The 13,407-nt window shown below is 35.3% G+C and overlaps 1 protein-coding gene across 1 annotated transcript in view; it reads left to right on the forward strand.

Moving 5' to 3' along the window:
• The window catches only part of SPATA1 (spermatogenesis associated 1), a 75,545-nt gene that overhangs the window by 31,908 nt on the left and 30,230 nt on the right, over positions 1-13,407 (forward strand). Inside the window, exons 8-10 of the mRNA XM_060005971.1 lie at positions 2,132-2,310; positions 4,334-4,429; positions 12,418-12,505. Coding sequence (XP_059861954.1) covers positions 2,132-2,310; positions 4,334-4,429; positions 12,418-12,504 — 362 coding nt within the window. The 3' untranslated portion in view covers position 12,505. The remainder of the gene's footprint in view (positions 1-2,131; positions 2,311-4,333; positions 4,430-12,417; positions 12,506-13,407) is intronic.

Here is a 13,407-nt window from a genome sequence, read left to right on the forward strand (position 1 = left end):
TCACAGGACAGTGATTCTAATACTAGAATAATCTTATACTTAGGCAAGTTATTCTCCTCTTTGTGCCGCACTCCTTCTATTTATAAAATGAGAATCATTGGTCACTTTCTATTTCAACAGGAATGTTTCAAGATAAAAGGTATATATCAGCCATCAAATATTTATTGAGCCTACTATATACCTCAGTTCTCAGCATTGTTTTAAATGCTGAGGATACAGCAGTAAACAAGACAAACATAGCCCTGCCATTAAGGAGCTTGCCTCTAATGGGAGGAGACCGACAATAAATAAGTAAGACAATGTCAGCTACTGATTAGAGCTGAAAAGTCAATTAAAAGAGTGCAGTAAAGAATCGTGGGGCAGGAGAGATGGTTTAGCTAGGGCTTTCAAGGAAGGCTTCTTTGAGCAGATATAACTAAGATTTGATTAATAAAATGGTAAGCATGTGAAGAGACAGGGTAAAAAGAGTCCAAACAGGAGGAACACTAAAAATCAAGGTACAGAGATAGAAATAAGCTTGCAGAATTAAGGACCTGAACTAAGACCAGTACAGCTGGAGTGTGATAAATAAGGAGGAATGTAGAGGGAGAAAATCAAAAGATCAGCAAGGAACAGATAGGCCAATTCAAGGAGTTTGGATTTTATTATCAATACAAGTAATATGGGAAGACATAAGAGGATTTTTAAACTAAGGATTTATGTGATTTTTAAAATATCTTAAAAAGATCAGGATGACTGCGGTATGGAATAGCCTGTAGAGGGGCAAGTATGGAAGCAGAGAGACTGTTAGAAAAATAATACAGCTTTCAAAAGATGATAGTGGATTGCCTAGGAATGTAGCATTGAAGAACGGATAATGTGCCAGATGCTCGAAGTATTTTGGCAGTAATCCTTGCAGAGGGATTGGATATAGGGCTGAGTTATATAGGGCTTATATATATTGGATATAGGGCTTGAGTTAAAAGTTCCATATAGTTATATATATTTATTTATTTATATTTGCGATACGAGGGCCTCTCACTGTTGTGGCCTCTCCCGTTGCGGAGCACAGGCTCCGGACGCACAGGCTCAGCGGCCATGGCTCACGGGCCCAGCTGCTCCATGGCATGTGGGATCTTCCCGGACCGGGGCACGAACCTGTGTCCCCTGCATCAGCAGGCAGACTCTCAACCACTGCGCCACCAGGGAAGCCCCATAGTTTTATATTTTTAATTAAATCAATTTATAATATAGAATTTTAAAATTTGGTGTTTTCGTTTCTTCGATAATCTGAAAAAAAGAAACATAAGCGTATTCTGGTATACTAGCATGCAGTTTGTGTTCCAATTAAGTTTATATTTAGAATCTCATTGGTGTCAAAGTGATTCCCTAAACTGGCAGAGTTTAATTTCTAATTTTCTAAACCAGAAGTCTCAGGTTTAAGAAATTCTGCCCTACAGAAGTTTGGGGATATACCTGGAATAATGTTGATAAATGATGAATCAGAATCAGCTGATTACACAAAACAAGTCATTTTGGGGCTGAAAAATAAGGAAAATCTGAAAAGATATATTTTGCCTTTTCTTTCATAGCTTTAATTATATAAATAGTGAATTCAAATCAGATTATAGATAAAAGTAATTGAAATAAAAAGTATACACTTCTTGCGCTTCCCTGGTAGCGCAGTGGTTGAGAGTCCACCTGCCGATGCAGGGGACACGGGTTTGTGCCCCGGTCTGGGAAGATCCCACATGCCTCTGAGCAGCTGGGCCCGTGAGCCATGGCCACTGAGCCTGCGCGTCCGGAGCCTGTGTTCCTCAATGGGAGAGGCCACAACAGTAAGAGTCCCGCATACCGCAAAAAAATAAAAATAAAAAAGTATACACTTCCTGCTATAGGTAGTATTTTGAAGAAAGATTTTCTAAACAAATTACAAGATTAAAGAAGAACTTGATTTTGGTTCCTGGATTTATCAGTATTTTACTATATTTATAAGCAAGTCCTTTTATTATCCAATAAACATTTTACTCTTAACTCTAATTTCCTCAGAATATAAGAGAGGAAGGAGAGGAGAGAGGAATGGTTTAAATTAACTTTGCAGGTTGAAAAGTTTAAACAAACTATAGCCTTTGCTTTTTTTTTTTTTAAATAGCCTATGATGTTTGGAAGAAAAAGTACTTTGAAACAAAGAAAGTTACAGCATCATTGGAGGAGATTTTAACAAAACTTCGAGAAGATTTGGAACTTTACTATAAAAAATTGCTCATTCAGCTTGAAGCCAGGGTGATCAAGATGAGACCAAAGAATCTGGCAACCATCACAGACTCTAAGGTACTACTAAATATGTTCACATTCTGTTAGAGAAGTTCTATTTAAAATACATGCTTTGTAATGTATTTAATGTATTTAATGTACATACTAGCAATGTAATGTGCTAGTATGATCATATCTAGGATGTTGTAATGTATTTAATGTACATACTAGCAATGTAATGTGCTAGTATGATCATATCTAGGATGTTTTGGGCTACAGGTAACAAAACCTTGGCTTAAACTGGCTTAGACAATCAGTAAATTCATGATCTCGTGTAATGCGTGCTGAGGAGATAAAATCAGCTGCTTAATGATGTCTTTAAGGGCCTAGGTACTTCTGATATTTCCTCCCTATTATTTTCGGTGTTGGCTTCATTCTAAGACTGTTTTTCCTCAGGGTAGCAACAGAGTTACCAATGGCAAGTAGAGATATATGCCTCCAAAACAAGAGACAACCTCTTCTAGACGCATGGACTATATAAAACTTTCCCTTTGGCCTGATTGGGGATCAACCAAGCCTACCCTGGATTGATCATAGTTACCAGCGAATGCTATATCCTGACTTAGCCTAATTAGGATCTACCTCTGTACCAGGGGAAAGGGTCAAGATTCTGTGGGTAAGAGAGAAATACCTAATGAAGTATGGCAAGGGAGTAATAGTGATTTATACATTTCTTTTCTTTCAGTTGGTGGTGGGAAGGACAGTTTGATAACCACAGAATCTATAGGTAGTGATATTCTAAATAAATTATAAATTATATTAAATTGTGATCAATTCATTTTCTTGAGATAGTCTTAAATCTTGACAGATGAGAGACATGAAGTTTATTTTTTAGTTGAGTAATTCTACCATATAATTAAACAACAAATTCCAGAGGCCATTTATCAGTTTAATTTTTGTTTGTTGATACCACTTATCCAAAAAAGATTTTATAATATGTTAATTATGATTGAGTATAGATTTAATTTTAGACATGATGAAATATTAAGTTTACTTTTTTCCCAGTTTTATTGAGATATAATTGACATATAACATTGTATTAGTTTAAAGTAGAAACATAATGTTAAGACATATGTTTATGTTGTAAAATGGACACCACAATAAGTTTAGTTAACATCCATCACCTCACATAGTTATTTTTGTGTGTGATCAGAACTTTTAAGATCTACTCTCTTAGCAACTTTCAAATATACAGTATAGCATTGTTAACTATAATTGCCATGCTGTATATTACATCCCTAGAACTTACTTATCTTGTATCTACAAGTTTATGCATTTGACCACCATCACCCATTTCCCCTAATCCCCACCTCCTGCTTCTGCCAGAGCCACCAACCTCTTCTCTTTCTATGAGTAAAAGTTTACTATTTTAGATCTATTTAATATAAAATCCAAATAAGTTCAAGTAAAAGTTTCTTCTTATTAGCTGATACTTTTTTTTAAGCATTATTGAAACTTTTTATCTTACTGTTTTCTCAAGTTCAATATATGATAATTTTTTTTCACAAAAGCAGCTTAAATAATTTCTTTGTTGACTATTACAGCTCATAAACTTTTCTGAACAAAAGTAACCAAAAGGCTTCTAGAATAGGTTTTCTCACATTAAACAGATTTTCTTATAAAATACAGTATTTCATTATTAAATATTTTTAAGTAATTCTAATATGATTCCACTGATAAACCATTATGCCAATTTCTAAAGCCTTGCTAAGTATCTTAATCTAATGTATTCCTCTTATAGTAATAGTTGTTGGTTTTCATGGTGCTAATTTAATGGTAACTTTTACAAATACGTATTTATTTTTATAATACATGAAAATGGTAGTAAAACAGAAAGGAAAGTGGTCCCTAAAACATAAGAAATCAACAGTTCAATAGTAATTTACTCCAAAGCAAAAAGTTTATTTTATGGAATAGGTTATTTTCATGATTTCCTTTTTTGATATTTGATAACACTTTGTAGTTTGTATTGGCAGGCAATTAAAATTAAAAATGAATAGATGTTATACTAAACAAAGATGTCTTTATATATCTCATACAGAATTACCTTATTATTCAGATCACTGAAGTACAGCATGCTATTGACCAACTTAGAAAATTGGATACTGACAAAATGAAACGGATAACAGAAATTAAGGTATTTTGCATTTCCCCTAATCAGATTATAACATTTATCTTGAAATAAAATATTTTGGTGTTTTAACTTTGGCTGTCAGTAGCATAAGGGTAGTAAGGACTGACTGTCTTAAAATTGTTACCTTAACAAAAACAAGAGCATGAATGGAAGATGGGTTCAAGATGGTGGACTAGAAGGATGTACTCTCATTCCCCTTTGCAAGAGCATGAGAATCACAACTAACTGCTGGACAGTCATTGACAGGAAGACACTGTAACTCACCAAAAAAGATACCCCACATCCAGAGAAAAAGGACAAGCCACAATGAGAAGGTGGGAGGGGCGCAATCACAATAAAATCAAATCCCATAACTGCTGGGTGCATGACTCACAAACTGGAGAACACTTATACCACAGAAGTCCACCCACTGGAGTGAAGGTTCTGAGCCCCAGGTCAGGCTTCCCAACTTGGGGTTCCGGCAACAGGAGGAGGAATTCCTAGAGAAACAGACTTTGAAGGCTAGAGGGATTTCATTGCAGGATTTCAACAGGACTGGGAGAAACAGAAACTGCACTCTTGGAGGGCACACACAAAGAGGTGTGCACATCGGGACCCAGGGGAAGGAGCGGTGACCCCACAGGAGACTGAACCAGACCTATCTGCTAGTGTCTGTGTCTCACCATGAGGACAAGGACACTGGAAGCAGAAGTTCTGGGAAGTACTCCTTGGCGTGAGCCCTTCCAGAGTCCGCCATTAACCCCGCCACAGAGCCTGGGTAAGCTCCAGTGTTGGGTCCCCTCAGGCCATACAACCAACAGGGAAGGAACCCAGCCCCACCCATCAGCAGACAAGTAGATTAAAGTTTTACTGAGCTCTGCCCACCAGAGCAACAGCCAGCTCTACCCACCACCAGTCCCTCCCATCAGGAAACTTGCACAAGCCTCTTAGATAACCTTATCCACCAGAGGGCAGAAAGCAGAAGCAAGAAGAACTACAATCCTGCAGCCTGTGGAACAAAAACCACATCCGCAGAAAGATAGCCAAGATGAAAAGGCAGAGAGCTATGTACCAGATGAAGGAACAAGATAAAACCCCAGAAAAACAACTAAATGAAGTGGAGATAGGCAACCTTCCAGAAAAAGAATTCAGAATAATGATAGTGAAGGTGATCCAGGACCTCAGAAAAAGAATGGAGGCAAAGATAAAGAGGATGTAAGAAATGTTTAACAGAGACATAGAAGAATTAAAGAACAAACAAACAGAGATGAACAATACAATAACTGAAATGAAAAATACACTAGAAGGAATCAATAGCAGAATAACTGAGGCAGAAGAACGGATAAGTGACCTGGAAGATAGAATGGTGGAATTCACTGTCATAAAACAGAATAAAGAAAAAAGAATGAAAAGAAATGAAGACAGCCTAAGAGACCTCTGGGACAACATTAAACGTATTAACATTCGCATTATAGGGGTCCCGGAAGGAGAAGAGAGACAGCAAGGACCCAAGAAAATATTTGAGGAGATTATAGTTGAAAACTTCCCTAGCATGGGAAAGGAAATAGCCACCCAAGTCCAGAAAGCACAGAGAGTCCTATACAGGATAAATCCAAGGAGAAACATGCCAAGACACCTAGTAATCAAATTGGCAAAAATTAAAGACAAAGAAAAAATATTGAAAGCAGCAAGGGAAAAATGACAAATAACATACAAGGGAATTCCCATAAGGTTAACAGCTGATTTCTCAGCAGAAACTCTACAAGCCAGAAGCGAGTGGCATGACATATTTAAAGTGATGAAAGGGAAGAAACTACAACCAAGATTACTCTACCCGGCAAGGATCTCATTCAGATTCAATGGAGAAATCAAAAGCTTTCCAGACAAGCAAAAGCTAAGAGAATTCAGCACCAACGAACCAACTCTACAACAAATGCTAAAGGATCTTCTCTAAGTGGGAAACACAAGAGAAGAAAAGGACCTACAAAAACAGACACAAAACAATTAAGAAAATGGTAATAGGAGCATACATATCGATAATTACCTTAAACGTGAATGGAATAAATGCTCCAACCAAAAGACACAGGCTTGCTGAATGGATACAAAAGCAAGACCCATATATATGCTGTCTACAAGAGACCCACTTCAGACCTAGGGACACATACAGACTCAAAGTGAGGGGATGGATAAAGATATTCCATGCAACTGGAAATCAAAAGAAAGCTGGATTAGCAATACTCATATCACACAAAACAGACTTCAAAATAAAGACTATTACAAGAGACAAAGAAGGACACTATATACTAATCAAAGGATCAATCCAAGAAGAAGATATAACAATTATAAATATGTATGCACCCAGCATAGAAGCACATCAATACATAAGGCAACTGCTAACACCTGTAAAAGAGGAAATCGACAGTAACACAATAATAGTGGGGAATTTTAACACCTAACTTACACCAACAGACAGATCATCCAAAAAGAAAATTAATAAGGAAACACAAGCTTTAAATGACACAATAGACCAGATAGATTTAATTGATATTTATAGGACATTCCAACCAAAAACAGCAGATTATACTTTCTTCTCAAGTGCACACGGAACATTCTCCAGGATAGATCATATCTTGAGTCACAAATCTAGCCTCAGTAAATTTGAGAAAATTGAAATGATATCAAGCATTTTTTCTGACCACAACGCTATGAGATTAGAAATCAATTACAGGGAAAAAATTATAAAAAACACAAACACATGGAGGCTAAACAATACATTATTAAATAACCAAGACATCACTGAAGAAAACAGAGGAAATCAAAAAATATCTAGAGACAAATGACAATGAAAACACGATGATCCAAAACCTATGGGACGAAGCAAAAGCAGTTCTAAGAGGGAAGTTTATAGCTATACAAGTCTACCTCAGGAAACAAGAAAAATCTCAAATAAACAATCTAACCTTACACCTAAGGGAACTTAGAGAAAGAAGAACAAACAAAACCCAAAGTTAGTACAAGGAAAGAAATCATAAAGATCAGAGCAGAAATAAATGAAATAGAAACAAAGAAAACAATGCCAAAGACCAATAAAACTAAAAGCTGGTTGTTTGAGAGGACAAAGAAAATTGATAAACCATTAGCCAGACTCATCAAGGAAAAGAGGGAGAGGACTCAATTCAATAAAACTAGAAATGAAAAAGGAGAGGTTACAACAGACACCGCAGAAATACAAAGCATCCTAAGAGACTACTACAAGCAACTGTATGCCAACAAAATGGACAACCTGGAAGAAATGGACAAATTCCTAGAAAGGTATAACCTTCCAAGACTGAGCCAGGAAGAAATAGAAAATATGAACAGACCAATCACAAGTAATGAACTTGAAACTGTGATTAAAAATCTTCCAAAAAACAAAAGTCCAGGACCAGATGGCTTCACAGGTGAATTCTATTAAACATATGGAGACAAGCCAACACCCATCCTTCTCAAACTCTTCCAAAAAGTTGCAGAGGAAGGAACACTCCCGAACTCATTCTATGAGGCCACCATCACCCTGATACCAAAACCAGACAAAGGTACTACAAAAAAAGAAAATTAGAGACCAATATCACTGATGAATATAGATGCAAAAATCCTCAACAAAATACTAGCAAACAGAATCCAACAGCACATTAAAAGGATCATACACCATGATCAAGTAGGATTTATCCCAGGGATGCAAGGATTCTTCAATATATGCAAATCAATCAATGTGATACACCATATTAACAAATTGAAGAAGAAAAAACATATGATCCTCTCAATAGATGCAGAAAAAGCTTTTGACAAAATTCAGCACCCATTTTTGATTAAAAAGCACTCCAGAAAGTGGGCACAGAGGGAACCTTCCTCAACATAATAAAGGCCATATATAACAAACACACAGCAAACATCATCCTCAATGGTGAAAAACTGAGTGCATTTCCTCTAAGATCAGGAAGAAGACAAGGATATCCAGTCTGGCCACTATTATTCAACATAGTTTTGGAAGTCCTACCACGGCAATCAGAGAAGAAAAAGAAATAAAAGGAATACAGACTGGAAGAGAAGAAGTAAAACTGTCACTGTTTGCAGATGACATGATACTATACATAGAGAATCCTAAAGATGCCACCAGAAAACTACTAGAGTTAATCAATGAATTTGTTAAATCTGCAGCATACAAAATTAATGCACAGAAATTTCTTGCATTCCTCTACACTAATGATGAAAAATCTGAAAGAGAAATTAAGGAAACACTCCCATTTACTATTGCAACGAAAAGAATAAAATACCTAGGAATAAACCTACCCAGGGAGACAAAAGACCTTTATGCAGAAAACTATAAGACAGTAATGAAAGAAATTAAAAATGATACAAACAGATGGAGAGATATACCATGTTCTTGGATTGGAAGAATCAATATTGTAAAAATGACTATACTACCCAAAGCAATCTACAGATTCAGTGCAATCCCGATCAAGTCACCAATGGCATTTTTTACAGAACTAGAACAAAAAAATCTTAAAATTCATATGGAGACACAAAAGACCCCAAATAGCCAAAGCATTTTTGAGGGATAAAAAACGGAGCTGGAGGAATCAGACTCCCTGACTTCAGACTATACTACGAAGCTACAGTAATCAAGACAGTATGGTACTGGCACAAAAACAGAAATATAGATCAATGGAATAGGATAGAAAGCCCAGAGGGAAACCTATGCACCTGTGGTCACCTTATTTTTGACAAAGGAGGCAAGAATATACAATAGAGAAAAGACAGCCTCTTCAATAAGTGGTGCTGGGATAACTGGACAGCTACATGTAAAAGAATGAAATTAGAATACTCCCCAACAGCATATACAAAAATAAACTCAAAATGAATGGATTAAAGGGCTTGATGTAATGCCAGACACTATAAAACTCTTAGAGGAAAAGATAAGTAGAACACTCTATGACATAAATCACAGCAAGATCCTGTTTGACCCACCTCCTAGGGAAATGGAAATAAAAATAAACAAATGGGACCTAATGAAACTTCAAAGTTTTGCTCAGCAAAGGAAACCATAAGCAAGACAAAAAGACAACCCTCAGAATGGGAGAAAATATTTGGAAATGAAGCAACTGACAAAGGATTAATCTCCAAAATTTACAAGCAGCTCAATATCGAAAAAACAAAGAACCCAATCCGGAAATGGGCAGAAGACCTAAATAGACATTTCTCCAAAGAAGACATACAGATGGCCAAGAAGCACATGAAAAGCAGCTCAACATCACTAATTATTAGAGAAATGCAAATCAAAACTACAATGAGGTATCACCTCACACCAGTTAGAATGGGCATCATCAGAAAATCTACAAACAGCAAATGCTGCAGAGGGTGTGGAGAAAAGGGAACCCTCTTGCACTGTTGGTGGGAATGTAAATTGATACAGCCACTATGGAGAACAGTATGGAGGTTCCTTAGAAAACTAAAAATAGAATTGCCATATGACCCAGCAATCCCACTACTGGACAAATACCCAGAGAAAACCATAATTCAGAAAGACACATGCACCCCAATGTTCATTGCAGCCCTATTTACAATAGTCAGGACATGGAAGCAACCTAAATGCCATCGAGAGATGAATGGATAAAGAAGTTGTGGTACATGTATACAATTGAATATTACTCAGCCATGAAAAGGAATAAAATTGGGTCATTTGTAGAGACGTTGGTGGATCTAGAGACTGTCTTACAGAGTGAAGTAAGTCAGAAAGAGAAAAACAGATATCGTATATGAACGCATATATGTGCAACCTAGAAAAATGGTACAGGTGAACTGGTTTGCAGCGCAGAAATTGAGACACAGGTGTAGAGAACAAACGTATGGACATCAAGGGGGAAGTGGTGGTGGGGGTTGGTGGGATGAATTGGGAGATTGGGATTGTCATATATACACTAATATGTATAAAATGGATAACTAATAAGAACCTGCTCTATAAAAAAAATTTTTAATAAAATTCAAAAAAAATAAAAAAATAGAAAGCATGAATGAAAAAAATACAATAATAAATTCTGTGAAAAGATTCCTAACAAGGCCAAAGTAAAATTGAATAAAATTTCATTAAGAAATAAAGTAAAAGAACCTTGTGAATCAGTATAGAGTCTCCGTAAAATATTTTGAAAGAAGTAATATTCCTACATTAGAGTTGTTCATAAATAAGTCTGACAAACCACTGAGCTCTCTGAGCTTCCATTTAATTTTATTTTTTTGTCCTCTCTTGGGTAATTATCTCATTCTCTCTGGTTATTTTCATATATATATATATATATATATATATATAAAATGTTATATGAATGCTCTCGATTCACCTCTTTATCAGAAGTAGCTTTATGACCCAGAATAATGACCCCTATGTAGAATTAGCACTGTCCAATACAACTCTCTGTGATGGTGGAATTGTTTCATACCTGCACTATCTGATAAGGTAGCCACTAGCCACGTAAGGATGTAGATTGTTGTGTGCCTGAGGAATTTAATTTTAGATTTAATTTTAGTTAATTTCAATTTAAATAGTTACATGTGGCAAGTTGATACTCTACTGGACAGCGCACTTCTAGATTATTTTCACTAGCTTCATACTCACGGCTAAATCCTGGCTCAGCGCTGAGAAGCTTAAAACTTAAACTACAGAAAAGGAAAAAGGCAAAGGACAATTTTAAACCAAAAAAAGGAGTTATTTAAAATTCTTATACAGTCTGCACTCAAAAAAATAGTTCGTTCAGTGAATTAAAACTCCTGTGCCTTCAAAAAACAGGAGAGAAATCAAATGTGGAAACTTGTCCTCTTAAGGATAGTTGGGTGGGTAGAAGGGAGTAATAAAAATACCTCCAGTGCCTTCATTTATGACTCTCTCAATGCTCTTTTCTTCTGGAAAGCATACAAATTAGTTCTTACCATTTTTGTATATTTTAATTTTATAAATATTACATATAAATGTTTTGAACCCAAATTAGAATTATTAGTGAAAAAACAGGAAACACAAATGGAAAAAAAGAAATCCAAGTTTTCAGCTTATGCACTGGGGGAAAAAAATCCTACATTTAACCATAGTGCCTAATTGTCACATAGTAAACATTATAAGAATTTTTTATTGATTTCTGAATGATTTACCCCAAACTACCCATAAGATACAGAACTAAGGGGCAGAAAACCTAGCTTGACTGTTGCAACCATGTTCAAGATAATATAGCAGTATCAGTGCTTCTCAAAGTTCAATGTAATGTCACCTGGGGATCCTGTTAAAATTAGCAGGATCTGACTCAGTAGGTCTGAGGGGAGGCCTGAAAGTCTTCAGTACTAACAAACTCCCAGGTGATGCTTATCCACAGACAATACTTGGAATAGCAAAAGCTCTGGTACCAGATGGTTTAAGTTTGAATCCTGGCTGTGCCACTTACTAGTTTTATGCCTTGAGCAAGTTACTTAACTTCTAGGCATCTCAGTTTCCTCAACTGTAAAATGGGGAGAAATAACAGTATCTGCTTCAATTAAAAATTTGAAAGTATCATAGTACACTTAGAAGAGCACTTGCCACACTTATATTTCTTAAGTACTTATTCAGTTTCTAAGGGCTGGGAATTAAGGTTTTGGGGAATTTTTTTTAGGAGGCAGAGGTTTTTTGTTTTTACTACTTTCTTTGCACAATGAGAACAGATTTTGAAATAAGCAAAAGATAAAATTCTTTCTCACTCTAGTTTTTTAGAACCGTTTAATTTTATCATGCCTATGTACTAATAAATGAAATTATTTGGTAGCATATCTAGCATGCGTATTCAAAGGGACTTATGAACTACACATTTACCATAGTAATCCAGTGCAAGTGAAGGCATTGAAGGCAAATGAGAGAAGACATGAAAGCTGTCATAAAAGCCCTTATTTATATGATGATTATATAATTTTAGAAAGGTAAGATGAAAGTTCATTTTTGAAAGTCAATTGTTCTTTTATAGATGAGAAAACAAGCAGTTTCAGATTTACGCACATTGAAAGCTGAACTGGCACAGAAGAAATTTATTACATCTTTTCAATCTCAATAAGGTATGTTAACTTAAAATTTTTGTTTGTTAAAAAGCTTACTTGAACAGATTTGTTTAACCGTTGTTCTCCTTGTTTTCATATAAATTATAAGTTTTACATCTTTTCCTTTTTCATGTGCTTATTATACAGTGTTTCAGGAAATATTAGATGTAAAAAAGCAAAATGGTGTCTGACTGTTTTTGAAGGTTTCAGATGTGTAACATATTATTTTACAGTACTATATTTCATTATTTTCATTTTTTAATAGTCTTAAAATGTAATACCTAGAATGACTGTAATATGAAAAATCATATATTTTAATAAATATGAATCTAACTTGCATCTACAGCTATGTAGAGATTAGTACTAAGAATTTAAATTTTTAAAATTTATTTTAAAAATACAGAGACAGCAGTAATTCAGCAAGTACTATGGAAAATGGTTGGTTTTACTTTGCCGTAAATAATTGTGCAAGTAGGAAATGAAATATTCTCATAACAGATGACTGAATTGTCATTTATTCAAATTTGGAGAGAGAAAAATGTACAGGGAAGGCAGGATTTATGTAAATCCAGAGTTTAAGGATGCAGATTTCTAATCTAAGTATTTATAGGAACTAATATAAGTTCTACACAATATTCTTCTTAATTGCCTTGAGAAAGGAAACTGAGACCTCTGTACATTTCTTTGCACAAAATGTCTCTTTTAGAAAGAAAAAAACAGTTGAGAAACCAATGTCTTTAGATAATTAAAAGTAAAATGCAGATATAGAAAATGAAAAAAATTTAACCATGGAAACAAAACTAACCAAGAAATATATTATAGATGTCCATAAATGAAGGAATATTAATAATTGGAAGGGTAAATGCCAATGAATAGAATCGGGTTCAACACCAGGTTTTTCATAAACATTTCAGATATAA

Source organism: Delphinus delphis, chromosome 1 (assembly GCF_949987515.2).
Source record: "Delphinus delphis chromosome 1, mDelDel1.2, whole genome shotgun sequence".
Taxonomy (NCBI): Eukaryota; Metazoa; Chordata; class Mammalia; order Artiodactyla; family Delphinidae; genus Delphinus; species Delphinus delphis.